This window comes from Channa argus, chromosome 3 (assembly GCF_033026475.1).
Source record: "Channa argus isolate prfri chromosome 3, Channa argus male v1.0, whole genome shotgun sequence".
Lineage (NCBI taxonomy): Eukaryota > Metazoa > Chordata > Actinopteri > Anabantiformes > Channidae > Channa > Channa argus.
Genome location: NC_090199.1, coordinates 2,243,567 through 2,270,977, shown reverse-complemented (window position 1 = coordinate 2,270,977; position 27,411 = coordinate 2,243,567). Strand labels below are relative to the sequence as shown.

The following is a 27,411-nucleotide window of genomic DNA, read 5'->3' as shown; positions in this document are numbered from 1 at the left end:
GCTTTTAGAGAAAAGGTCTGATGTGACAAAGCAAACAAAATCATTTGAAAACTTTGTAGAAGAATAATTGATTATGTTCACCTCTTTGGTAGTTTCTGAAACGCTCCGAGACCAGTTCCTGAAACGTAGATATTAGAATTCCATTAATAACACAAGACGTGTCACCTGCAGAACTAGAATGTTTTAGAGTTTGTACCAAGGACTTACGTGTATCCTTCTGCAGCTCGGTCAATGTTAAAACGCTCCTTATCTGAATCTTGGTTTTTCTCCTTCCTCTTAAACCTGAGACACAATGTGGGGACACACACAAGTTTGACAGTTAATCATCTTAGCAGGACTTAATGTGTCGGGTTGCTGATATTTAAACAAGAGAATCTAACTTCTTTGAAGAGGAGGAAGAGTGGAGTTTCTGACTAGTTTAAGAAGATCTTGGAGAGTGAGAGGATGCAGGAGGAATGAAGAAGCGTACTAGTGCCGATTTTAAAGAACGAGACGTGTCCAGATGATGGACAGATGTGTTTTGTTTGTTTTTTTTGTCCTTTCAGCTTACGAGATCAGAGTCACCACAGCGGATCATTTAGTCGGTTTGGCACTTTTTTTTTTTTTTATGCCAGACACCTTTCCTGACACTATCCTCCCCAATTTCTACCGGGCTTGGGACCAGAGCTGCGCGGCTGGGGGTGGAGGTTCAATGTTTTGCCCAGGGACACTTTGACATGTGGCTGGGAAGAGTGGGGCGCAAACCTGACCCTATGGTCGCTACGCCACCCCATCAGAGCTGTGGCAGCTACAGAGGAATAAAGCTGATGAGCCAAACAATGAAGTTGTGGGAAAGAGTAGTGGAAGCTCGGCTAAGGACAGAGGTGAACATTTGTGAACAGCAATATGGTTTCATGCTTGACAGATGAGGTTAGACATGGACTATGATGTTTGCAGATGAGATTGTGATTTGTAGTGAGAGCAGGGAGCAGGTGGAGGAAAATCTAGAGAGGTGGAGGTCTGCTCTGGAAAACAGAGGAATGAAGCTTAGCTGCAGTAAGACAGAATACATGTGTGTCAATGAGAGGGACCCAGGTGGAATGGTGAGGTTACAGGGAGCAGAGGTGAAGAAGGTGCAGGACTGCGTGAGAGAAGAGGACGCAGACGACAGGGTTAGATGGAGGCACATGATTTGCTGTGACCCCTGGAAGGAAGAAGTAGTAAAAATCTGAGGAACATCTAATGCATTTTTGTTCAAACTATGACTCATAAAATCTGCATCGTGTTGACTTTTGTCCACTTGGGGGCGACAGTTACAGGCTGCAAACAGAGTTTAACAGTTGTAATGGTTCTGTCTCACCTGATGATCAGCGTAACAGTGACGATCAATCCCACGATGCTCAGGCCCAACAGGACGCCCAGAGCGATGACTGCAGCCTGGTTGGACGTGGGACTCTGTGGCTTTATCTGAACGTCGAAACGAGTCTCTTCCCCAAACACCTTGATCAGCCCTTCAGTCACAGCAGCTGACTGGCTCTGCAGCTTCCTGATAAGTGCAATGAGGTCATGTTTCTGTGAGGTGAATGGATGTATACTGACAGCATGCAGCTCCCATTCTTACTTTGTGACTTCTTCCGAGGAAACCGCTTCTTCTCCATCAACAGCGATGAAGCTCACCAAAGTCCTCGCAGCAGCCCTCAGTGATCTGGAGTCAGCATCTCCTCCGTTAGAGCTCGATACTTCGATGATGTTCACAGTCCAGCCCAGGGCTGCTCCCAAAGACCTGAGGGGGAAAAAGATGATACAACAGTTTAATAAACATGAAACGATGACCCTGAAAATACAATGAATCCTGAACTGGGGCGGTGTTACTTCTCCAGCTCGCGGACTTTCTTCTCCACCACGTTGGCCGGCTGGTTGAGGGAGATGATCACTACGTCGCTGCTGCTCACGCTGCCCTGCACTGACACCTGACAGCAGAGGAAGTCGTGTTTTTGGTTTGTAAGACATCATTTTTATGAAAAGAACATTGAACTCATCCGTGAGAATGACTGAATTTGACTTTACTCCAATTTGAATCGGCTGCATCATCAGCTCCCTGTGTACAATTAAACAATTCTGTGGCTTTACACAGTGTCAGTGAAATGATCATGGGATGAATAATCTATATGCATGTTTTAATTTAAATAGACAAGCAGACCACAGCATTAAAATGAAGACATTAACAGTCAGTCTCTCTCTGAATGAGGATAAAGTGTCAGGCTTATTCCCTCTAAATCAGTTTTTCTGCTGTTTTGACTCCACACTCACCTCCACATTGGTGACGGCGTTGAGCCCTCGAGGGTCTGTGGCCTTCACCTCCAATGCAGCCGTGTTTGCAGCCAGACCTGCTGTTGACACCACGTAGACCAGACCTGAGGACGGATCCACATCGAAGTAGGGACTCTCTGCTGAGAGGCTGTAGACCAGCCGACCCTCGTCCCCGACGTCGGGGTCTGTGGCCTGGACACAGAGGAGAAAAAAAGATCTTATAAGATAAAAACATGATTTATTTCTTTGTTTTGTGATGTTTTCTTTTCATTCCCGTCGTTCAGTCACTGTAAGACCAGGAATAAACGGCCCATTAGAGGAATCTGAATAAAGCTTTTAAAGCTTAAAGTAAGATCAATGTATCATAGACTATTAAAAACTACATTATGTTCAGTAGAGATATGCAACATTTCCAAGTTTCACTGTGGCAATAAAAACATCTGTTTCGAGAATAAAAACCTTCATTGACCTTCAAGTTGTCAATTTCATGTTTAAATATGGAAAAATGAGAAGATCCACATTAAACAGTCAGCTCTGCTGTCAACAGCTCCTGTATTGGCAGGACATGGAAAATGTTGGACACGTTGGACACTGCCGAAGTTCCTTCCAGATTCCCGATGACGTGCCCTGCTGATGCTTGTCAGTGCACAGTGATCTGTTCACTGACAGATTAACCACATCATTCAGTGTGAACAACCTGCTGCGTGGTTTTCAGTTCAAAGTGCAGCCTGCAGCAACTGTTGTTATCGCACGGCCCAGAGGACAGAGCAGAGGACAGAGCACGTCTCTGTCCTTATCTGACACACTGTAGAGTTTATGAAAACTATGAATGCATTTCCTGAAAAACAAGGGCAGATGGGTGTGTTTACCTTCACGTAGACGACAGGGGTTTTATAGGGGGCGATGCTGAACACTGAGGCCCTGTAAACCTCAGAGGCAAACTGCGGAGACTCATTCACGTCCTCCACCTGAACTTTCACCTGAGACAGAGACAAACGGGTCACGATACAGAAGAGGATTTCTGTGAATCACTTCAGGCTCCAGAATATTCATACAGTTTGTATAACCTCCACCACAGAGGTGACGTTTACAGTGCTGTGTGTGTTTGTGTCTTACAGGACAAAAAGAAAGATTTGGGGGAAAAAGTGTTTCTTCTATTTATTTCCTCTATAACATAATGGGTTAATTGTTGTTTAGAACTAAGTTCAGTCCTAATATTCTTTAGCGTGTGAAAGCGGACCACACCATGGTCACTGAAAGCTATAAATTCATTTGACTCAGCGCCATAAAGATTAAATTGGTTTAAATTGGTTTAATGACTCTGTTTATAAGGACTTGTGGACGATGCCTGGAAAAGGAATAAACCTTTTTGGTCACAAGTTCCTGGTTACTAATCGTCACTGATATCATCCTGATATGTAATAACTGGAGCTCATCTATCCATCTTAGTTGCCTTCATAGCTTTAAGCATCTACTCAAAGTATATTTATTGAATAACAGGACAAGCATCAAATAATTAACTGTTCATTGGACCAAAAAAAAAAAAAACTCCTTAAGGCTTTAGATCACAGCCCGAGACTTACAGTACAGCAAACTCCCTGTGCGCTTGTTAGTATCAACGGTAACAACGTCCACAGTACGTATGAAGCATATTTGTTGTTGCTTGAAGACAAACAAACTTTGGGCAAAAACGGGAGCAAGTTGGGAATAAAAAAAGACCTGCAGTATTTTGTAGGAGTACTTAAAAGTAAGTATACGAATACTTACAGTGTAACTAAGGTCTAACTACAGAGGAGGGTCATATAAGTTCAACTGATTTAAATTGGTTTTCCATGCAATAAAATTACAGGCAATAATAAAATCATGATTGCTATTTATTTTCTCGAAAAATCACTATATCTAAACCCCTTTGTTACCTGTTGTTATACAGCTGTAATTACACAGTAGTTATACTGTACATGTACCCTTTTACTACACTGCACTGTACTATAGGTATTTTTAATCCTCATCTTGTTCCCCAGTTATTTCCCGAAGTTTGTTTATTGTTATCATGTAATAACAAATGTGTATCTATAGGTACTGTGGAGTTACTCTGTTGTCACTAATAAGTACACGGTAAGTTTGCTGTGCTCACCTGTAAGTCGTGGACTGTGATCAAAAGTGTTAGAAAAACTCGAAAGAACTCCACCTTCTGCCCCCATTTAGAATCTAGTCTTTTGCTGGACCGTTTTTTAACCACTTCCCCCTGTAAAGGTTATCCAGGGTTCACGACTTCTGGTGCACATGAGATGGATGAGAAGTTTTCCAGATGTGGTCTAGTGGGTCAAATTCACAAGTTCTGTAAATGCAGGTATAATACCTGAAAATACTTGAGGTGAAGCTAAACAGACTCAAGTTATTCTTTGTTTGAAGCCCCAGCCAGCTTCAAGATGCAAAGTAAAGCTTTCCAGAAAGTTATACATAAAAAAATTTACAAAAAATGGGAGGATTTTGCTGAGCTTAATTTTTTTTAAGCAGGTTATTATGTCTTACCACTGCAGTGGCTGACGTAGGGGGGATCCTTGTGTCCTCTGCCTCCACTTCTAGCAGGTACCACTCCTGCTGTTCTCTGTCCAGTGAGGTTTTGGTCAGGATTTCTCCGCTGGCGTCAATGGAGAACAGATCAGTGTGCGTTTTCAGAGTGTAGGCGACGTCATAAATGTTACTTCCTGATGAAGCCCAGACCGTCCCCACCGTTGCTCCTGTCGGCTGGTTCTCAGGGAGGCTGAAGTTGTAGGAAGAGGTCTGGAAGGCCACGCCCTCCACCAGACTGACGAGCCTCAGATTCACGAGGACGCGGGCTGTGACAGAGACACACATGCGAATTGAAGACCTTTTAATCTGGTAATCGATTCTATCCAGCAGCACATCCACACCATGACTAAAGAAAACCACTGGACCATCTGCAGTCACAAGTTAGTAAATTGTGCCAGATTTGAATCCATTTTCACTCTGTTTTCACTCTGTACAGGTTTTACAAGGGTCTGTTTCACCTTCAGCATCTTATTGCACCAACATGTTGCTAAAACAAACTGATTCCTATGGGAAATGGTCAAAACCGGTAGAAGCAAGTCAATACTCATTCTTTTCAGTGTATTTCTGCTGTGTGGGACTCACATTAAAAGACGCCTTCACTGATTTAGAATTTGCTTCTTTTGGTTCTGGTGCGACTACTGTAAATTCCATTAATCTTTCCTCTGACTTTCCTATATCAACACATCTCTACTAGCTGAAAAACGCCTCCAGCAGGCATCACTTGGAGGAACCTTCAGATGATGTCATCTCGTTGCTCTTAGTAGGGAGTTTATAATCATGGTCAACCTGCTTTTCCAGAGCTCCTCCAGACGACATCATCTAAACCCCTAATGCTAAAACTCCTCCGAGTGACGTCCTCTGGAGGAGCTTTTCAGCTGGAAGCAGAGAAACTAAACTAAACCAAGTCATACAAAGCCAGTTGAAAATCGTTGAAGTCGCCCTTTAAGGCTGCAGGCAGGTGTGTGAAAACAAGCTTAGTGCAAATAACAGGGGTCAAGCTCAATTCTGCTGCTTGTGTTTGTAACACACAGGCTGAACAAGTGAAAATGTTCTAAACAGAGAACAGACCTGCAGGTTATTACTGAGGAGAAAACCACATGGTTCTGTCAGACTGACCTGTGGAGTTGAGAGGAGGCCGACCGTGGTCTTTGGCCATCGCTGTCAGTTCCAGTGTTGTGTCCTCTGTGAGATCAGCGAGGTCAGAGGTCAAAGTCACTGCTCCGCTCTCACTGTTTAGGTCCAAATATGGAGAGTTTCCTGAACTGAAACTATAGAAGATGAAAAAAAACTTACTGAAGCATCAAACCAAGAAGGTTTTACTATCATATCATTTGGCTGAAAGCCACAACAAACCACAAACATCAGTTACATTAACATTGTGCATCCTCACTTTCTAAACACCGATAAGCTGAGAAACTCAAACTTGTTTGTTAACTTGCTCAGCTGAGCTGAACAGACCTGTAGGTGACGAGCGAGTTGTTCCCAGCATCTCTGTCAGTGGCAGACAGCACTAGCAGCACCTTCCCCTTTTCGGCGTCTTTCAGCAGGACGTTACTGACGTAGCTGCTGGAGCTGAACTCAGGTCTGTTATCGTTGATGTCAGTGAGGAGGACGGTAACCGTGGTGAAGTTCTGATGCCCACATTTGATTTAATAAAGACATTTTTCAGTAAATAGGATTTAGGTTGTAATGCTCTGCATCATTTGAACATCGTCTTTAAAATCTTTTGTAAAGTTTAGACACACCTAATAAAATGAATGAGACGGCCAAAACATTACAACCACCTCTAGAATAATAATAATAATAATAATAAACACACAGTAGAATTATCACCTTTCTGACAGTTTCAACCTCAAAACGGAGAAAAATTCTAACGTTGTAACAGTAGAATTCATGGCAGAGCTGTGTGTACTGAACAGTGCAGGTACCCAGTGTCTTTTTATACTATTAAAAACTTCATGTGAGCATCATTAAAACTTACTTTATCAGTTATGCAATGCACCAACAGTATAAGCAATAAAAAAAAATCATCATCAGCTACAGGTACAGTTTTTATGTTAAAATATCAACTTGCATGTGACACCTGTGTGTTTGCAGGGGCTGCCTCCATCTTTACTGCAGGTGTTTCTTACCTGTCTCTGTGGAATTCCTTTGTCTGAGGCCTTAATGACCAGGTCATAGGTTTCTCTGCTCTCTCGATCCAGATCTCCGACAGCCAGCAGTTTCCAATCCTGCAACAAAGTACATGATCTCAGAGCCTGTGCACTGACACGGCACAAGTCGAAAACGCGTGTCCACAACCCCGTCTCCTCGTCTCACCTCTCGGATTCTGAAGAGTGGGTGAGGGGAGGCGAGGGAGATGACGACCTCTCCGTTAACACCCAAGTCGTCGTCTGTGGGCCTGATGGTGAAAATTTCTCCTGGAGTTTCCTCTGAGTAGTGGCCCTCAGGGATCGGCAGGGGGTTGGGGATAGTGGGGAACTGTGGGGCATTGTCGTTGTAGTCCAGGACAGTGATGTTAATCTGAGCCGTGGCATTAAGACCTTCACTGACCTGATCCACGGCCGTGACCTGAATACAGACATTGAAAACGTAGACTTTAGTTCTTACAAGATCCGTTTACGTAGTTACTTTTCTTTCCATCCTTTCTTCGTATGGCCTTTGCAAAAGGCCTGACATTCAGTCAGTGCCATAATAAAGGGAAGTGCAACTTTATGACTATGTGTCAGAAACCAACCGTGATAAGTTATTTAATCTATAGAATGCATTGGAGCAGAGTGTCCCCTAATTTATTTTATTTCAGTGCACGTGCCTGTACTTTGTCCTTTGAAAGGTCTTTGCAGAATAAAGGAAACATATTTTATATCCCACCCTCCAGGCTCATATCATTTGTGTAGTAATGCGGCGTATTATAACTAAAAATACAATTTGATACAAAAACGGAATATGTGTGGATCTTTTTCTTAAAACAGGAAATAGAAAACCTAATTATCTTGTCATGTTTTTACCTGGAGTATGTAGCTGTCCTTCATCTCTCTGTCCAAGGTGACATCCGTCTTCAATGTGACCACGCCTTGTTTGTTAATGTCAAAGGTATCGCTGTTGTAGAGGAAGTAACCATTGGAGAATCCACCCTGAAAGAGATAAGGTTGAAGGGTGCTCACAGTCCGAGTTAATCATCACTGAAATAACAGCACGTCCTTATGGGAAACATAATAAACAGTGATTTGAAAAATGATTATGTATCTTTGATGCCAAACTTTGACGTTGAGAAGGAAAGTAAAGTGCTTCTGCAAGTCACCAAATGTCACATGAGATTATTGCAGGGTGTTGGTTGTGTGAACGGATGCACGGACGGACGCATGTATGTAACATGACACATTTCAAGTTTCACTCTCTTGTACAGGTTTGCAGTTTGTGCTGTGCCAAGAAAGAAGGCTGCAAGTGTGCAAGGCATGATGTACAATATAAAAATGACCACTCAAACTGCAGTTTACATGCATGTCTGTCCGGACTAATATTCTAATCAGTTCATCCATGACTGCAAGTGGACTCCGATGAAACTAAAGTTTCTTTTGGTTGTTTCTCAGATCATGTGTTGACAGATGTTTGTGCCAATTCTGAAGACATTTCCTGAAGGCATTTGTGTGATAAGAGGAATGGAAGTCTGTGGTCAGAGGGACCTTGAAGTTTGGGCGCCAAAATCTAATCGGTTCCTCCTTGAGTCCAAGTCCAAGTTTGTGCCATTTTTGAAGGGATTCCCCTCGAGGGTTCCTGAGAGAGCGCGTTCACAAAAATGCTGCTTTTAGTCGAATGGACAACCTGAAAACACATCGCCTCCGATGCTGCTGCAGAGGCATTAAAAAGTATGATAACACTTATCACACAGTGCTGGAAATTCATCCTTGTAACAACCTAGAATCTGCCCATTAGTTTGGTTATTAAGATACAGATTAAACATTTTAAACATTCAAAACATTCAAACACATCATCGCAAACAAGAACAATACTGTACACACAAAACCTGCTAAGAAACACACAACCATGTGACCTGCAGGCTACATGCCACTCACTTCATCCTTGTCAGAGACCTCCAGGGTCAGGACGGATGCACCGCTGGCCAGGTTCTCAGGCACAGCCACATCGTAGCTTTTCTTACTGAACTCTGGTGGGTTGTTGTTCAAGTCTTTCACCTTCACCAATACAGAGCTGTTCCCCACCAGAGAGGGAGTCCCCCCATCAGTGGCCTGAACCTTTAGATTATACACCTTCACCTCACTGTAGTCCAGAGGCTGGGCCAGCAGCAGGACCCCGCTGGAGGAATTCAACTGAAAAACTGCAGGTTCTGATGATGGACTTTGCTGGACAATACTGTAGATAATGGTCCCATTTGCGCCATCGTCAGGGTCTACAGCTGACAGTGTGAGCAAACTGGTACCCACTAACTCGGACTCCAAGACTTCAACTTCATATTCAGCTTTAGAGAACTTTGGGACGTTATCGTTGACGTCAGACAGTTGGACCAACAGGGCGGCTGTAGCTGACCTGGCTGGACGGCCCTGATCTTCAGCCACCACCAGGAGGTTGTAGTCTGCCTTGGTCTCCCTATCAAGAGCACCAGCCACACTTACCATCCCAGACACAGGATCAATAGTGAACCTCCCCTCTCCTCCTCTCAGCGAGTATCTGATCTCCTTGTTGAAGCTGCTGTCTTTGTCTGTGGCCGGGACCACACTAACATTGGATCCTACTTCTGTGTCCTCTGGGACTGATTTTGTGACCGAATCAGAAGCAAAAACTGGACTATTATCATTGACGTCAGTGACTTGAACTTCCACGACTGCATTGTCCCTGCTGACCCCGTCAGAGATGGAGATTTCCACAGTGTAGTTGTGTGGCGCCTCGTCAAAGTCCAGCTTCACCTTGGTTTTTAATTCACCACTGGAGGAGATTGTAAACTTGTCCCCTTCTGTCTCTACTTGGAGAGTCACAGGAATCTCATCTGTTGCAAGGAAGTCAACCTGAATCAATTAAGAGGACAAAAATCATATTATTCACTGTCAGGTATCTGGTTTATATTTGCATTATAATGATATTTACAAAAAGTATTCTCCTCTTTCCTCAAGTTAACTTTTTTAGTTCCGTTAGAACAAAGAAAAGAATCTAAATCACAGCTGGTATTCAGACAAAACTCATGTTTTCGGAATGAACATGAAGCCATTTCATGCAACGTCAATGCAAAGACACAAGTGCACATACACAGATTTACTTTGGATGGTGTAAACTGAGGCATAAATCCACGAGAAATTACCATTATTTTAGTGAATAATAGTGCATTTTGTAAACAGCCATAAACAACATAGGGAAATGTAGTTTATAACTTCCCTTTGAGTAAAACTGCAACTGTTGGCCGCAGAGCTAAAAAGACTTTTGTGATATGGTCTAGAAAGTTTTATTTCTTAAACTCGTATGAATGAAAACTCCTGCAGAACTTCGAGATCCCTGGAAGCAAATCCATCAAAGAATTTGACACACAGCACAGAAACTAACAGCAAAGAGTCAACTCGAAAAACGACTTCGAAGAGACTGGACCTTTCGTATTTTCTCAACAAGCGTTTCTTTGCCCTTCAGCCTCACAAGTGTTAAAATTGTCCTCCACCTGTTTTCTTTATCTGCATTACTGGAAATGTTTTATACTGGAAAATCATCATTATGTTGTTTATTCTAGCCAATAATTTTGTCACCTATTTTCTCCTCTAGAGACCACTATCAAAGTTTTTTCTCTTTCTGAACCACTTTCTACTGTTTTCCACCATACGAAAGTCTGCAAAGTCCTTGGGTAATCAATAATAAATGACACCATATTTCTGTAAAGTTATCATTTTAATATTTTCATAGTAGTATCGTTCACTTTTATTCCCGGCTTTCAACTCAGAGTTGTTTATTATCTTTTAAATTATTATGACGATTGACTGTGTGGTGTTTTATCTATGTATTTCTACTGTTACGCGGTGATTTTAACTGCACAATGTAAAGCACTTTGGTCGACACGGTGATTTTTATAAATGTGCTGTATAAATAAAGTGGACTGGACTGTTCAATATAAGCAGCAGAGCTTAAATGAAACCAGCCTTGGATATTAATGGAAAAGGAGGAGGATCAGATATTTTCTACTCCTCACCTTCAAGATCATTGTTCCTGGGTCTCTCTCTTCTTCTATGGTACCCATGTACAAACTGTGTGTGAATTTTGGTTTTGAATCTCCAACAGCAACAATCTCCACCTGCGCTGAGGCAGAGCGGGACACTATGCCCCCTAGAAGAAGAGGTGAGAACCATTTCATAAAGACAAAGCTGTGACAGAGAAAGGACTGATCAACTGTGTGTGTGTGTGTGTGTGTGTGGCCATTACCATCTCTGGCAGTTACGAACAACAAGAAATCCAAGGGTGTATTTGGTTCCACTGGAATGATCTTGACCAGCGTGATTGCTCCAGTGTTTTCATCAATGGAGAAATATTCATCTTTATCCCCAAAGTCAATGGAGTATTTGATCTGTCCATTCATACCTGCATCTGGGTCATCTGCCTCAACCTTTGAGTTACATCACAGAGAAAAACATCATCATTAAAAATATCACCATTATGAGGTTTTGTATCACTAACAGGTGAGTAAACTGTCTGTGGTTGTGAAATTTTTTTTTTTAATATATTTTGAAAAGTTTTCTTTGCATTAAATACTTTGCAATGTTAGACAAGAATACAAATTGCGCGTAGGTGTAAATGCTTGTTCCATATGGGGAGAAAATAAGCAGCACTACAAAGACTCTTCACCTTCACAAGAAACGTCCCTTCTGTTTGGTTGGTGAAAACTTTGCTGTTGTACTTGTTGCTGGTGAATTTAGGGCTGTTGTCGTTCTCGTCCAGGAGAGTTATATTCATATTTGCTGTTGCAACATGGTTTGGTGGTTCGGTCTCTCTCGCTTCAACCTTAACATTGAACAGGACAAAGATGTCACTGGATGTAGCCAGGGCCCATATTTACCTATCAAACATCTCAAACCAGTCCTGGAAATTGGTTGAAAGTTGATATAGTAGTAAAAACTGCTGCAAATCACTGTAGAACATAAAGGTTCTTTATTATTTTGCCAGTGTAAAGTAGAAGAACTCGTGACCATAAATCCTAATACATGATGTTTGTGTACAGCTAAAGAAGTTTACAGTAAGGGGAATAGATTTCTTTGAAGAAGGTGCAAACTATTTAAATCACACTCTTCATTCTTCTGGATATGTGCTCATGTTAGTCTTATCACTGTCCTGCTGGGAAGTCTTAACAGAATACAGCCGCTCTGCTGTTCTCTGAAAACATTAAGGAAGGTGGAGAAACTTACCAAAGTAAAAACTTAAAGGAGTTTATTACTTTTATTCAAAGAAGTAGGATCATATATTCCCACTCTCTGAAACGCCTGCCTTTCTATTTATTGGGTCCATTGAATCAACAGTAAAGACCTCTCCCAGACCAAAGTCCTTGTCTTCCAAGTCAGACCTTCGACGCAACACAACATCAGCATCAACATTGTATCTACAGTGATTGTCTCCACTAAATCGGTCAAAAATCTGGGGGTCATCATCGACGACCAACTGAGCTTTAAGGACCACATCTCCTCAGTCTCCAGGGCAGCAGATTCGCTCTCTACAACATCAGGAAGATCAGATCCTACATCCCAGAATAGACAACCCAACTCATTGTACAGGTGCTGGTCACATCTCGTCTTGATTACTGCAACGCTCTGTTTATGGGGTTACCGATATCCACAATCAAACCCTTGCAAATGATCCAAAACGCAGCAGCTCGCCTCATTTTTAATCAGCCAAAAAGGACCCATGTCAGACCACTCTTCAGATCTCTACACTGTAGCTGCTCGCATCAGGTTCAAAGCTCTGTCTCTTGCTCACAGGGTGGTTAACTCGACAGCTCCTGCTTATCTCAACTCACTCATTCAAGTCTACAATCCTTCCTGCCCGCTGTGGTCTGCCAATGAACGATGTCTGGTCCCAGCACCGCACAGAAGACACCAAGCAAAACTTTTCAGCGCAATGATCCCACGATGGTGGAACGAGCTACCAAAGTCTGCAAGCTAAGTGAACTCACTCCCAATATTCAAAAAACTGCTGAAAACAGAACTTTTCACACCTTCCTATGCACCTAAATCTCTTTGAAAAAAATAAATAATACTTTTCTGATAGGACTTTGCTTTGATGTTTGCTCCTTGACTTAGATTTTTGCTGCCTTGTACCTCACTTGTAAGTCGCTTTGGATAAAAGTGTCTGTTAAATGACTAAATGTAAATGTAAATGTAAGTAAAGATCTATGGATAAGAATATGAAATGTTATCCAATGCTATTTTGAGTCATATGACCAATAAACTAATCAACATTGAAATAATAAGCCAATAAAAAAAAAAAAACATATCATTGCAAGTTTAACTGTGTATAAGATTTTACATTACCTGGAACGTGATAATTGCATTGGCCTCTCTGTCCAGAGCTGTGGAGTTTTTCACTCTGATTGTTCCATCAGAGCTGATGGAGAACGGAGCAGATTCTGGAAGGATCTGCAGAGTTCCTACAAACCCTCCCTATAGAACATTAATGAAATGACTGAACAGGGAACCTTGTGTAGTGCAACATTCACATTAGGGAATTAGAGGTTAGTACTGTGGTACAGTTCAAAGATTCCTTGTTGGGTAGGGAAGCGGTTTTGTTTTGCCTTAAACAGTCAGGATCAGGTCACAACGGTCTTCAGCTAAAGCCATTCTCAGCCAGGAGAGTTGTTCCCATGACAAGTTAGTTCTGCAACTTTACCTAAAACAACCTGTAAATGTACATCAATCTCACACACACGTTGCTCATTTTACACTTCTGCTCCAGTTGTGGTCATGGCTGGAGGCCTTTGGAGTTGTCCGTCCATCAGTCCCTGAGGAACGCCTTGAGAAAAGTTCTTCAAAACTGGCACAAACATTCACTTGGACTTGCAGATGAACTGATTAGATTTTAGGGGTCAAAGGTCAAGGGCATGGTGACCTCACATCCGTCCCATTCTCATCAACGCAATCTCTCAGAATCCACAAACTTCCACTTGGACTCATGGATTAATTAGAATACCAGTCTGGACAGACAAGCATGTAAACTGGTTTGCACCCTTAATGATTTAAAACTTAGTAAATTGAGGCACCTAAAACTACTTGTTAAGAAAAGATAACATAAAACCATCACTGACTTTTGCTACAAGACGGGATACAAAGTACAGCCTTCAGCGTTTGATATAAGCTTGGTAAAGCAACTCACCCACCAGAATCCTCTGTAACATAACTTTACAGCTGGACTGTTACTTTGCTACAGTAATTTAAAGTAGGCTGAATACCACTCACCTCATCCTTGTCAGAGACCTCCAGGGTCAGGACGGATGCACCGCTGGCCAGGTTCTCAGGCACGGCCACATCGTAGCTTTTCTTACTGAACTCTGGTGGGTTGTTGTTCAAGTCTTTGACCTTCACCATTACAGAGCTGTTCCCCACCAGAGAGGGAGTCCCCCCATCAGTGGCCTGAACCTTTAGATTATACACCTTCACCTCACTGTAGTCCAGAGGCTGGGCCAGCAGCAGGACCCCGCTGGAGGAATTCAACTGAAAAACTGCAGGTTCTGATGATGGACTTTGCTGGACAATACTGTAGATAATGGTCCCATTTGTGCCATCGTCAGGGTCTACAGCTGACAGTGTGAGCAAACTGGTACCCACTAACTCTGACTCCAAGACTTCAACTTCATATTTAGCTTTAGAGAACTTTGGGACGTTATCGTTGACGTCAGACACTTGGACCAACAGGGCGGCTGTAGCTGACCTGGTTGGACGGCCCTGATCTTCAGCCACCACCAGGAGGTCGTAGTCTGCCTTGGTCTCCCTATCAAGAGCACCAGCCACACTTACCATCCCAGACACAGGATCAATAGTGAACCTCCCCTCTCCTCCTCTCAGCGAGTATCTGATCTCCTTGTTGAAGCTGCTGTCTTTGTCTGTGGCCGGGACCACACTAACATTGGATCCTACTTCTGTGTCCTCTGGGACTGATTTTGTGACCGAATCAGAAGCAAAAACTGGACTATTATCGTTGACGTCAGTGACTTGAACCTCCACGACTGCATTGTCCCTGCTGACCCCGTCAGAGATAGAAATTTCCACAGTGTAGTTGTGTGGCGCCTCGTCAAAGTCCAGCTTCACCTTGGTTTTTAATTCACCACTGGAGGAGATTGTAAACTTGTCCCCTTCTGTCTCTACTTGGAGAGTCACAGGAATCTCAGAAGGTAATGCGAGGAAAATAACCTGAAACGTTTACCGAATACAGTTGACTTTAAACATTAAACCATTGCTCACTAGTAAAAAGATCCTATTTTGGCAGCGTAATTTCATACCAATGTACTAGGAAACGTACCCTAGTGATTACAACTCCTGGCTCTTGCTCTTCTTCTACAGTGCCACTGTAACGTTTTTGTAAAAACTGAGGGTTTGAGTTACCAGGTGCTTGAATCATCACCTGCGCTGAGGTTGAGCGTGATATGATGCCCCCTAGAGGAAGAACAAAGAGAGATATTATAATAACTGAGTGCAACAAGATGCAAGTATTGTACAAGCATCTCCATCTTAGTAGTTGCAGGTAATTGCATGCATTCAGGAGGCAGCTGGGATGGTTTACATGCCATGATTTCATTAGAATCATAGCTGTAGTGACCTCCATCTTAGTCTGTGGTGGACTTTGGAATAAGGGTTTTCACATATTGTGTAATACAAACATGGATCATGATGCAGAATCCTTTTTGCTAACAATTATTATTTATTGTAGCACTAATTAAAGATTTGTGCCATATAAAAGCCTAAATATGTTTTAGGTCTAACATCATTTAGTACTGATTGGCTCTTCATCACAAGCGGAACAAGAGATTTTTGAATAGGAATAACTGATTAGTCCAGGCAAGCAAGAGCTAGTGCTGATTAGTCAAATGTTTAGATCTACCATCTCTGGCCTTTACGTAGAGAGGAAACTCCAAAATCTTGTTTTCCTCCAGAGGAATGAGTTTAGCCAGTGAGATCGCTCCAGTGTTTTCATCGATTGAGAAGTAGCCGCCGTTATTCCCAAACTCAATCGAGTATCTGATTTCCCCATTTACACCAGCATCTGGATCCTCTGCCTTAACCTTCGAGTTAAATGACACAGATCATTATCTTAGCAGCACTTGTAAAAATGTATTTCATCAACTTGATGTCTAAAAAGGAAGAAAGTTTTGCCTTAAATTATTAGCAATATTTTACTCGATTACTTACATTCAGTATATACTTGATTAAACTGTTTTAAATCACTCACCTGGACCAGCGCCGTTCCCACGGTCTGATTTGCAAACACGTTTCCTTTGTATTCGCTGCTGTCAAATGAAGGACTGTTGTCGTTCTCATCCAGGAGAGTTACATTGACTTGTGCCCTTGTGACACTGTTGGGTGGATCTGTCTCCGTTGCTTCAATCTTTTCAATAAAAAGACAACATAGACTATATATAAGGCTCGGTAGTAATAGTTGCAATACCTTTGACTGTCTTGATCATAGGTTAAGCCACAGAGCCTCTACCAGGTTTCTTGTTTTATGTCGCTTTCTGTAAGTGCAGCAGGTATTGAACATTTTGTACATCGAGAGGGCAGCACAATTGTGGAGTGGTCTGTCTCACAGCTAGAAGGTCCTCGGCTTATGGTCCCTGACTGCAGCCTTTCTGTGTGGACTGTTGTCTCCAATAGGATAATTTGCCAGTGGGTGTGAACGTGAGTGTGAATGGTTGTCTTTCTGTGCAAGTCTCTCTGTGTTGGCCTTGAGATAAACTGGAGGCTCCACGTCAACAAATCCCATCAAAACTAATCCTACTGTCTGTGTGTCCAAGGCCTAGTGTACAGAGCTCCACTGTGTGTAACAGCATTCAAAATCACATCACTAATACAAATTGTTGCACTGCTGACATGCTGCTTTATCACCATAAAGTCACAGATTGTTTTGACTCGGTCCCACATATATTGGGTTTTTCATTTAAAAAAAAAAGAAGAAGAAGCAAAAGATGTTCTCATTTAAAATCCAGTTTACCTGGAAGGTGAAGCTTTCAGTGGCCTCTCTGTCCAGAGCAGTGGAGTTCTTCACTGTTACTGTCCCATCAGAGCTGACGGAGAAAGGAGAAGATGCTGGTGTGATCTGCAACTTTCCCACAAATCCTCCCTGTGAAAGAGCAGCATGAATGGGAAGAAATAAAACAAGACATTTGAAAAATGTGGGTTAGTGTCACTGCTGCACGTACGTTGTAGCTATTAGATACATCCATGTGTCACAATCCAAAAACACTAAAGCTGCCAAAGGTAAAAGTGTTTCTGCCTTCTTTGCTAAAAATCCAAACTATGCATAATGATGTAGTTAGGAGCATTTAGTTAGCATTAAACAGTAAGTTTGAAGTAAATAATCTCTGTATTTTAAGTATAATCTACCTGATCCAGGTCAGTGACGATGGCTTTGAACACCACAGCATCAACGGGAGAGTTTTCCAGGACCTTTACAGAGTAGTCAGACTGGTTAAATTCTGGGGCGTTGTCATTTACATCCTCAACAGTGACGGTCACCACAGCATCAGCCGTCTTTGTACTGTCGTCTGTCTGGGCTGCCTGCAGAGTGACAGCGGGGAGAAAATGTCATTGTAGACTGAGGCTTAGAAACTTTTGCATTTTTTATTTTGCTCCTTCTGTAAAAATGTTCAGCCGTAGCTCAGTTGATGAGACAGTCATCTAAAGACCGCAGTGGTCCATTACTGGTCCCTTCTGGCTACATGTCAAAGTCGTTTTGGGTTAGACAATGAATGCCACCGTCTCCAGTGTGTGAATGAGAAGGAACATTGTAAAATGTTTTAAGATAAATGTTCAATATAAAATGAGCTTGATGCCCCCGATGCACGAATCAGTTGTATGTGGCTATGTTGAACTCAACAATCCCTGATTAATTAGTAAATCTTTGAGTGAACACTGCTTTGCACCTCTGGAATTAAATTATCAAGGCTTGTGGAAAAAGTGCATGTATCACTGATGATTACTAAGCAAACAAATCAGTTTTTTTGACACGTGTTGTTGCTGGTCAGATACAATGCAGCTGTATTTACGACTGCTAATCGCATAAACTCATCACATCTGGCTCTTCTGTTTCCAACCTTCAAATGACACAATGCTACAAGACCCAGCCAGTGTGGGTCACACACAGCAGGTCACCAAGACATACACGAAAAGAATATATAATATATATATATACATATGATATATTTCTATTAACTGTGGCCTCTTTTTATTGTGCCCGAAAATCTCAGATTTTCAAAAGCCTGACCAGAGACAGTAAGCTGATGTGTGTCAATGACTGGTTACAGATTAACAGTCAAGTACCTTGATGGTGAGAGAGATCAGATTGCTGCTCATCTCCTCTCTGTCGAAGGCAGTCGCCACAGTGAGAACTCCACTCTCGGCGTCCACGTTAAAGTTTGTCTGGTACTTTTCTGGAGACACTGAAACAACACAGGCAAATACTGAATCATTTGTATTTTGCTACATATATAAATGCCATGTCTCAAATGTCTGTTCAGAGTTCAACATTATTATTTCCTCTCATTTACCTGCACCGATGCTGTAAGTTAGAGTCATGTTAATGCCCGTGTCTCCATCCTGGGCCTTTATTGCCTCTGGTTGAATGTTTTCAAAAGGGCCAATCTAAAACACATAATATGCAAACAGTTTCTAATAAAAGTCTGGAAATAAAGCAAACCTTGGAAAACAATGTAATATATCATTAACAGATATCAAGCACAAATCCTAGAAGTGGACGACACTAATTTTGACTGATTTATCTAACGTTGGCTGGATGTGTGAAAGCCAAGACAAACACGTAGAACGTAGTTAAAAAGACTCACCTGATTCTCATGAATAAAAGTCTGGTATTGGTTGTGGCTGAAATATGGGTTCAAGTTATCAAAGTCCAGCACATTAATCTGAACACTGGCCGTGTCATTTAACCCCGAGTTGTCCTGTAGTAAAGAAAGACAATGCAGATTCCAACAATTACATACTAGAATTAGAAGCAGCGTAAGACTAATACATCAGATGGGGATCGTCCCACAAGACCAACAAGTTTGTCTGTGAAATACGTGTTTGAAACACACACACACACACATCTGATTGCCCCCCAGAGTTTTCGCCAACATGATAAAAAGCCAAAAACATGCAGAAAGACTTATGTTTTTTTTTTTTGTTCACACACTGGAAGAACAAGGAGTTCAGCAAACCGACGGCTGTTGCCCAAACTGAGCTTAGATGTCAGCGTCATGAAGTCATTCTGGAGTCACAATAAGAGGCAGTGGATACTGAAGTAATTGTTTTCTGTTACCAACAGCCTTTATGATGTTGATTGAGAAAAATATGTCATGACATCATTTCTGCAAACACCCAAACACCTCATTTTAGTGCTTAACATTTTAACTCGTTAGGCTTTTGTTCTATAATCAAATGAAATCAGCTGGTTCTTGGTTTTGACAAGACATCTCACTCTCAGCTAAATAAAGAAATAAAAATAATATATATATTTTTTGCTTTTATATACACACACATTCTTTTCACTTATATATGGAAATAAAATCTGCTATTTTCACTTACCTCGGCCGTCACAATGAAGTTGTACTTTTGTACGAGATTGTAGTTCAAGCGTTTCTTCAAAATAAAAGCCCCTGCGGTGTTGAAGGAAAAGTCCTCTGGAGTCGGTAACTTTGGAAAGAAAGTAACAATTGCACCTGAGTCACTGAGTCACTGAGTAACAAATTCCTTTTGGAGGTGTAGTCAGTGCTTTTCTGCATGTTTTCTGTATTAATAACAACTGTGAATTTGTGTTTTTGTTGTAAAAAGCCAGAACTATGTACATAAGTACTCCAGCTGTATATCTGTATGTATTACATAGTCACAGATACCTGATGTTTTTACATTTCTGTGTTTATACTGTGCATGTGTTGTCAAATTGACAAAAACTGTTTCTTAACATTCTTGTTTTATGTTGAAGTTTTTCTTTAAAGGGATCCACATGATTTTGTGTATTTTGTACAGTTGCATGTGATTTCCTAAAGTGTAGTATTAAAATATCAGACAAGAAAATATCTTGGGGTTGACCGGTTTAAAACAAATATATGAACCAACCACCATTTATTACAACTAAAAATGGCCCATAACTTTAGTATTTGTCATTTAAGTAGAACTTCAGTGTCTCTCATGTTGAAGATGTTTAGATCATCTTACGATGGAATATGTCACTCTGTTGTTTGCTGAGGTGGAGTCCTTGTCCTCAGCTTTGACTCGTAACACCTCGGTGTTCAGTGCCTGTGTCTGGAAGAGGAAAAGTATACGTCACACAGTCACAAAAGTCAAAAGTCGTTTCATCTAAACTATATTAATCATGTTTAATCACACAGTACCCTGATTCAGCCAGAATGTAGTCAGCAGAGCCACGTAAAAGGTATAAAAAGGTGAAACACTTTCTCTTTGCAAAGTAAACTACATCCTAAAATTCAGCCTTGTAATGTCAAAAGTACAAATTTAAATCAGACCAGAGAACGGAGTGGACCCGTTTCTCACTTTTGCTAATAAGTGGATATTTGTAAAAATATTGAAAGCAGAGGTGCAGAAATTGTGGCTGGGCAACACAGCAGGTTATGGCACTCATTCATTCATAATAGTGACTTACCTCCGACACAGTGACATCATAGAGCTTCTGTGTAAATACTGGACTGTTGTCATTGAGGTCCCTGACTTTAAGCAGCCGAGTGTTGTTGTACTGCAAAGGTAACAAGTGAGGTAACAATCTACTTTGTAGTAATGTGTTTTGTAAAATTCCTACAAATCTGTCTGCATTGTATAGAAACGGATAAGATATAGAAAGGACTTCACCCACCTTAATAACTCCATCATCAGCACTACCATCACACATTACAGAATAATGCAAGCTGAGGTCAGCCTGGAAGACATGAAGGCAGGTTTATTGCTACTATAAAACCTAAATTAGCTTCAGGTAAAATTCAAAATATGTAATTTTACTAAAAAATGTGGATTTTTGTCTCTTTAGAAATGTCTCTCTTTGTAGCTAAGACAGGCAGGTGGAATTCAATGTCTCTCGACGTACATTGTAAAAGCTCATTCAGAAATCGTGTGGAATCTGCTAAAATATCTGAAATGTTTTAAACATAAATTTATACATTTTTGTATGTACGGTGGTTGTTGTATTTAGTTTCTTTTTCTCACTTTAAATACATAACTTTTACATAACTGACAATTTTATCTGTGCTTACGTTTACAAAACTACAAAGAAGAATGTTGAAGAAATAAACAATTGAACCAAACAAGACGGAGAAAAGCCACAAACATTTAAATGCAGCTGACGCCAATTTTTAAGTTCAAGCAATCACCTTTAATGTTCGATAAACTAGAAGGTTACACAACATCTAACACTTATGTTGTCAGAAAAATGACTTTAACGCAGCCCTTTCACGCATTTTTGTTGAAGCTATTTATATTTGTTATATTTCACTGTGCTGAGGCATGTGCACATTGTTTTAAGACACTATTTTTGTTAATGCTGTGGGTAATTTGCAAGGTAAGACACTGCATTACACTTCTGGTTACTACAGCATGTAGGGCCACGAATATTTAATATTTTGGCATATATTTATATTCCAGCATGTCCCAGTTATCTGGACACACACAATCCCTATGTTTGGTGTCCTGCTGTTATTTTAGAGGACAGTGGTTCCCAGACATACATCTGCCAGCGCCTCAGCATCCAGCGGCTTCTTTGTGCGAATAATCGCTGTGGTGTCTCCAAGTGTGAAGATCAGCTCCAGAAACTCCAGGTGTGTTGGGTAGAAGTAAGGCACCAGCTTCACGCTTTGTCCAGGTGTTATGCCGTTCACCAACTCCACATCCCCTGCAGCATCATGGCAGCAGTGTGAGAATGGCACAATAGAACATTACTTTTAATTTCATAATGAAGAAGACAACCTAAGATAATTCACTGTTTATGCTCCACCATGATGTTCACAGCCCCTCAGGTTATTTAACTATGTGAAAAAACTGCAGCTTTAAGTTGCACATTTTACTTTTAAATGATCAGCAACTAAAGTAATTTGAACTTGTAACAGATCAAGCTGGGCTCATACTACAGTGGTGAGTTAATGCTAAATTATAGGTAAATGAGATAAAATTAGACATTTGAAAAATGTAAATCTATAATTCTTTGCAGTTTTAACTTGTGGAAATAAACAAAATCCATAATGTTTATGCTTTCAAAATGATAAATAACACATCGTAAACTCATAATTGCACATCAATTTGGTATTAGTTTTAGTTTATTTGGCTGCAGACAGAGCTCTAAACCACAGAAGCTGCCAAAATCAACCTTTTTCTCAGAGGACACAGCTGCTGGCTGCAGTGTCTTTGACTTAATCTGTCTTAGTTTAAAAGGCTCGTTTGTTTCCACCTTACCTGTAAATCCTTCATCTACAGATCCAACCTCTTGACTTCCGCCCCCATTACAGTTTATGGTCGAAGTACCTGACAACAGAAAAAGATAAAGCCATGAAATTAGGTTATGTACTGTATGTGTAGATGCTGAACCTCAAGTTGCTCCTGCTGGATCAGTTGTACATAAATGCATGGAACTTACAGTAAACACTGTGGCACATTTAATGCTCAGGCTCACATTTTTTACTTTACAGTTCTTTGACACCGGCTTGGTCTGTTGTAGCTTTCATATGCTCGTTACGAGTAGCTCCTCACAATAAAAGCTTGCTGAGACTTGCCAACACCATCACTCTCTACATGTCTTAAATGGAGACTAACTGTTACCTGTCAGTTTAAAAGATCAGACTAAAGAGCTCATTTGTACATCACTCAGAGATTTGATGCAGAGAATGTTTCAGCGTTGGTGTGAGCTTCTGCACTGCATGAACAGAAACCATGTCTGCTGGCACTTGAAGTGGTTAAAATATTGTTGACAGAAAAAAAAAAATCTATGGGTTTTTCTTGCTATGGGTCCTACTCTGCTGCTGACCACAACCCCACTGGTCATGTGCTGGGTCACAACTCTTACATGTGCTTTGTAAGAATGCGTGCAACTTTCCTATGCACTTAAATCTATTTAAAAAAAAACACTTCCTTTCTGCTCGTTCTTGCATCTCGTGAAATGTAAAACAATTTTCTGATAGGACTTTGCTTTGATGTTTTTCTCCTTGAGTTAGATTTTTTCTGTCTTGTACCTCACGTGTAAGTTGTTTTGGATAAAAGTGTCTGAAAAATGACTAAATGTAATTAATCATCCATAGGAACCAGGATATGCAAGGTACAAGGTGCACAAAATACTTAAAGGAAGCCTTTGTCCAATTTTGACTTTCTTCTTTTGGTTGCAGTTTGGGTATCACATGTAGCTGAATGCCATTAGACGTCACTCTGATTTCCTTATAATAAAATATCTCTCTACTTGTAGCTGATATCAGATGACATCACTCCGAGGAACATTCTGTTCAGATCATGTCATCTTGATGTTCACACTATGGACTTTGTAATCAGGGTCAACCTGCTTCTGCAGAGCTCCCCCAAATGACATCATCTGAACTCCTAATGATGAAAAACTCCTCCGAGAAACATTTTGTTATAGGGAAGTCAGAGGGAAGTTTAAAAGCATTAACAAACATTTACACCTTAAACTGAAATCATATCATCAATCATTGCCCTTTAAAATCGAGTAACTAACCAAGAAATCTGCAGCTTCACAGTTGCTAAGATATGAATGGACACACACACACACACACACACACACACACACACACACACACTAGTGAGGGCAGGTGAAATGCAGGACGCACACCTGAACCACCAGGATCAACCTGCGGTTTAGTGTCTTTGAACACTTTAGATCCACAGCTGCCTTTGTTATTAGCTCTTGTCTCTTATTAGTCTGTATGTTGCTGATCTCATGGACTTGAGCAGACAGTGAGTAGAAATCCTGTCAAACATGGCGGCACTTTTATCACACTCTGGTGCTTCAGTGATATATTTCACATAACGACGGGAACCTCATTAGCACAGTATCAAATCCAACAACAACAACAACTGATAAATGTGGAATCAAATGGGAGTTTTAAAAACTCACATTAAAAGTCAGTTGTAGTTGATTTAAATCAAGCTAAAATTAAATTGCTGCTCTTCCTCATTGAGAACATGTAGACCGGCCGGACAACTTCAAGCAGGACAAAACTGATTAAACTGGTTAAAACAAATTATTTGTTCAAAGATCCAACCAGAATTCTGTTGGAAGCTGGTTCAGTTGGCCCCATACGCCCCCCCCCACCCCCCCCCCGCCCCCGCCCTCGCCCTGCCTTGCACATGTAGCACCTGAAGTTGGACTTTGGAACCCTAAAACACAAATCTAACGACATGAAGTGACGTTGGAACAAGCCACTCATTTACATTTGTTTGTATTCTTGTGAATAAAAAAACCTAATGTGTAACAAAAAAAAAATACAAATAAATGAAAATCAACAAATGAACAACATAGTTACCAATCCACAAATGTGAGTCCTGCTTTTTTAAATCAAGTTCCTTTTAAACTCCAAGAAATTAATCGATTGTGCCTCCACTTACCTACAGGATTTCCACTAAGGACACAGGCACAGATGGAGACAAGGAGAAGACAAGTCCAAATCAAACCACCCGGGTCCATGTCAGCTCAGCTGTGGTTCCCTAAAACCTGAAAACTGAAACTGATCACCTGAATCACTGGCATTAAGAGGCGTCTGCAGTTTATCTAGTCCTCCCTCCCAGCTATCAGGGTTTATGGCAGGTTGTAAACTGTTACAGGTTTTAAACCAAAGAGCAGGAATGAGTTTGTGTTTCATTTCCTGTAAAACAGAGTAAAGAAATAAATAAAAATACCTGTAACTTCACAGGAGGAGCAATGTGGACGTAATCAAGCTGCAGATGAGTTTGTGATTTTTATTGCTTTTCCTTCTTTATATTGTCACGTCTTTGCTGAATATTGTAAAAATGAAAAACCCTAAAATTGCACCGATGACATTTTGAACCAGGGTGTGATTCACTTGTTACAATGCTTTGTGAGAAATAAGGCACTGGGTGGTGGCAGCCTCATCACTGCATCGTGTTCAAAAGTGAAAAAGAAAACACGTCAGTCAGTTCCTGTGGCACAAGCATGAACAAACACAGTGCGTCAAAATTAAAACATGAAATTTACATATTTTATAGACTAAAACAAACTGACAAACGCAGTCACCAAAAACTGAAACTAAACTAAATAATTATTTCTTCCTACATCTTAAATTAAGACTGCAAGTAATTAAAGTAATGTAAAATGTTGAAACTATAATAAATATAGCAGCAGCCTTTTTCCACTTCTGGAAAAGGTAAAGGTGGGAAAGAACTCAGGAAAGGCGGTGGCACCGGAAAGTCCTCCAGGATAACATCCAAGAACTCACCAAGACCCCTATACGCTGTCACGCTCACGACAGTGGAGTCCAGCGGATCTTCAGGAGATCCGGGATGTGATGAAGGCCTTTCTGGAGAACATCATCCGTGACGCCATCACCCACAGCGAGCACACCAACAGGAAGACGGTTCAGAGATACTGTCTGTAAACTCCACACAGAAATGCCGCAGCTGGCCGGGATTCAAACCGGGGACCTTCTGGCTGAGGCGGCAGCAGTAACCACTCCGCCACTGCTCCCCGAGCCCACTTCCTTTAATCATTTTTAACTGTGGTGCTTGAACTTGGTTCTTCTATAACATATTGTGTCTTTTATACATTTTTGTTGAATGATTCCCCAAAGCTTGTTAAACCACAAATTTGATTTCTATAAAAATAAAGCAGGAACTGATCTGTGACGTCTGGTGATCTGTAAAAAGAAACTCCAGACTGAAGCAGCTCACAGTCTCACAGGACGCACAGCTGGACAATTCAGGACAAACAGTCTACATCTGCCTTTGTCTGCAAGTTTCCATAGAAACCAGGCAGCAGCTCAGCCAAACACAGGAACCCACAGCTGAAGTTACATGGAGCCTGTATAAGAGTCAGTCTCTGCTCTTTTCGTCAGTTTCATTCCTGAAAACCCGTGAAAACAATGATGCCTGAACTAACCAAGTTCGCACCCAAGAAGGGCTCCAAGAAAGCCCTGACCAAGACCACCACCAAACCCGGCAAGAAGAAGAGGAGCAGGAAGGAGAGCTACGCCATCTACGTGTACAAGGTGCTGAAGCAGGTCCATCCTGACACCGGGATCTCGTCCAAGGCCATGAACATCATGAACTCCTTCGTGAATGACATCTTCGAGCGGATCGCATCTGAAGCATCTCATCTGGCTCACTACAAAAAGCGCTCCACCATCACCTCCAGGGAGATCCAGACCGCCGTGAGGCTGCTGCTGCCCGGGGAGCTGGCCAAGCACGCCGTGTCCGAGGGCACCAAGGCCGTCACCAAGTACACCAGCTCCAAGTAGACGCTACCACTGCTGCTGACCCCCAACAGAAAGGGTCTTTTCAGAGCTACACACCTCCTCTGGAGACTAAGCTGTCCTGGTTTGTGTTTGTTACAGTGACACAATAAATTCTGTAATTTGAAGTTTCATGAGGAAAAGTTGAGTTATTTCATTAATAATGGAAACGGAAAACATTTAAAAACACAAGTTGAAAAGAAGCTTTGGGGAAAACATTTTTAACAGTCAGACAACAGTTGAGTCTTGCAGTGTGGGGACAGTTACAGTTAGTGAGGATTTGCAGAGATTTTTTTTTATAGAAAACAAGAATATGCCAAAAAAAAAAAAAAAAAAAGTACTGTGAATGCTTCGCTGACAAGAGGATTTTCCAAGCCAAGCTGAAAAAAGCTGAACTTTTTTTGTTGAAATAGCCGAAAGTTTTATTTTTTATTTTTATTTATTTATTTATTTATTGTTGCTTCCTTATATGCTGGTTTCACTTCAAAGCCAGTTAGCGTTCAACTGTAAAGGCTTCAAAGGCAATTTGGCGGCGTCATTGGTGACGTCATCGATTTCACAAAGCACAAAAATCTTAAGTATAAAAAATATTTGAAAACAAGCAAACAATAAATACAAGAAATAATGTCCTTTATAAGCTGAACGTTTTGCAGTTTGAACAGTGTTTCTAGCTGAAAGTAAGCTGACGAGGTTAGGTACCAAAAAACATACGGAACAGGGAATAATAATAATAATAATAATAATAATAATAATAATAATAATAATAAAGATCGGGATATCATTACTGTGAATTCTCCAACAATGATTTAGAGGCAGGACAGGAGACAGTTAAAGTTTTAAACTGTTCAAATGCAACAAGATTTGTCTGAACGCTTCAGGAACACGGTTGATATATTTTCACC

The 27,411-nt window shown here is 41.2% G+C and overlaps 2 protein-coding genes across 5 annotated transcripts in view; one reads left to right on the top strand and one right to left on the bottom strand.

The window, feature by feature from the left end:
- LOC137124439 (protocadherin Fat 4) overlaps nucleotides 1-24,809 on the bottom strand; it is a 44,336-nt gene extending 19,527 nt beyond the window's left edge. For 2 of the 4 annotated variants that reach the window (XM_067499435.1, XM_067499434.1), the window contains exons 1-34: nucleotides 24,651-24,809; nucleotides 22,494-22,562; nucleotides 21,773-21,936; nucleotides 20,908-20,970; nucleotides 20,701-20,790; nucleotides 20,256-20,342; nucleotides 19,626-19,733; nucleotides 18,887-19,000; nucleotides 18,593-18,686; nucleotides 18,366-18,484; nucleotides 17,430-17,603; nucleotides 17,038-17,166; nucleotides 16,279-16,434; nucleotides 15,931-16,111; nucleotides 15,352-15,485; nucleotides 14,292-15,242; nucleotides 13,371-13,499; nucleotides 11,695-11,850; nucleotides 11,275-11,455; nucleotides 11,045-11,178; nucleotides 8,937-9,884; nucleotides 7,872-7,997; nucleotides 7,183-7,434; nucleotides 6,996-7,094; nucleotides 6,322-6,494; nucleotides 5,980-6,131; nucleotides 4,822-5,129; nucleotides 3,159-3,269; nucleotides 2,290-2,481; nucleotides 1,852-1,949; nucleotides 1,601-1,762; nucleotides 1,340-1,525; nucleotides 208-282; nucleotides 82-118 (exon numbers count right to left, since the gene is read on the bottom strand). In XM_067499435.1, coding sequence (XP_067355536.1) covers nucleotides 82-118; nucleotides 208-282; nucleotides 1,340-1,525; nucleotides 1,601-1,762; nucleotides 1,852-1,949; nucleotides 2,290-2,481; nucleotides 3,159-3,269; nucleotides 4,822-5,129; nucleotides 5,980-6,131; nucleotides 6,322-6,494; nucleotides 6,996-7,094; nucleotides 7,183-7,434; nucleotides 7,872-7,997; nucleotides 8,937-9,884; nucleotides 11,045-11,178; nucleotides 11,275-11,455; nucleotides 11,695-11,850; nucleotides 13,371-13,499; nucleotides 14,292-15,242; nucleotides 15,352-15,485; nucleotides 15,931-16,111; nucleotides 16,279-16,434; nucleotides 17,038-17,166; nucleotides 17,430-17,603; nucleotides 18,366-18,484; nucleotides 18,593-18,686; nucleotides 18,887-19,000; nucleotides 19,626-19,733; nucleotides 20,256-20,342; nucleotides 20,701-20,790; nucleotides 20,908-20,970; nucleotides 21,773-21,936; nucleotides 22,494-22,562; nucleotides 24,651-24,729 — 6,231 coding nt within the window. In that variant the 5' untranslated portion in view covers nucleotides 24,730-24,809. The remainder of the gene's footprint in view (nucleotides 1-81; nucleotides 119-207; nucleotides 283-1,339; nucleotides 1,526-1,600; nucleotides 1,763-1,851; nucleotides 1,950-2,289; nucleotides 2,482-3,158; nucleotides 3,270-4,821; nucleotides 5,130-5,979; nucleotides 6,132-6,321; nucleotides 6,495-6,995; nucleotides 7,095-7,182; nucleotides 7,435-7,871; nucleotides 7,998-8,936; nucleotides 9,885-11,044; nucleotides 11,179-11,274; nucleotides 11,456-11,694; nucleotides 11,851-13,370; nucleotides 13,500-14,291; nucleotides 15,243-15,351; nucleotides 15,486-15,930; nucleotides 16,112-16,278; nucleotides 16,435-17,037; nucleotides 17,167-17,429; nucleotides 17,604-18,365; nucleotides 18,485-18,592; nucleotides 18,687-18,886; nucleotides 19,001-19,625; nucleotides 19,734-20,255; nucleotides 20,343-20,700; nucleotides 20,791-20,907; nucleotides 20,971-21,772; nucleotides 21,937-22,493; nucleotides 22,563-24,650) is intronic. The other 2 variants (XM_067499436.1, XM_067499437.1) reach the window with 2 other exon arrangements.
- Nucleotides 24,810-26,049: 1,240 nt separating this feature from the next.
- On the top strand, nucleotides 26,050-26,529 carry LOC137124509 (histone H2B-like). The gene has a single exon (XM_067499590.1). It carries the CDS (start codon nucleotides 26,141-26,143, stop codon nucleotides 26,513-26,515), a length of 375 nt encoding a protein of 124 aa, XP_067355691.1. The 5' UTR covers nucleotides 26,050-26,140; the 3' UTR covers nucleotides 26,516-26,529.
- Nucleotides 26,530-27,411: the final 882 nt, after the last annotated feature.

Bases quoted from the DNA above. Each gene is read 5' to 3' on its own strand.
- LOC137124509 (XM_067499590.1), top strand. From the start codon at position 26,141: ATGATGCCTGAACTAACCAAGTTCGCACCCAAGAAGGGCTCCAAGAAA.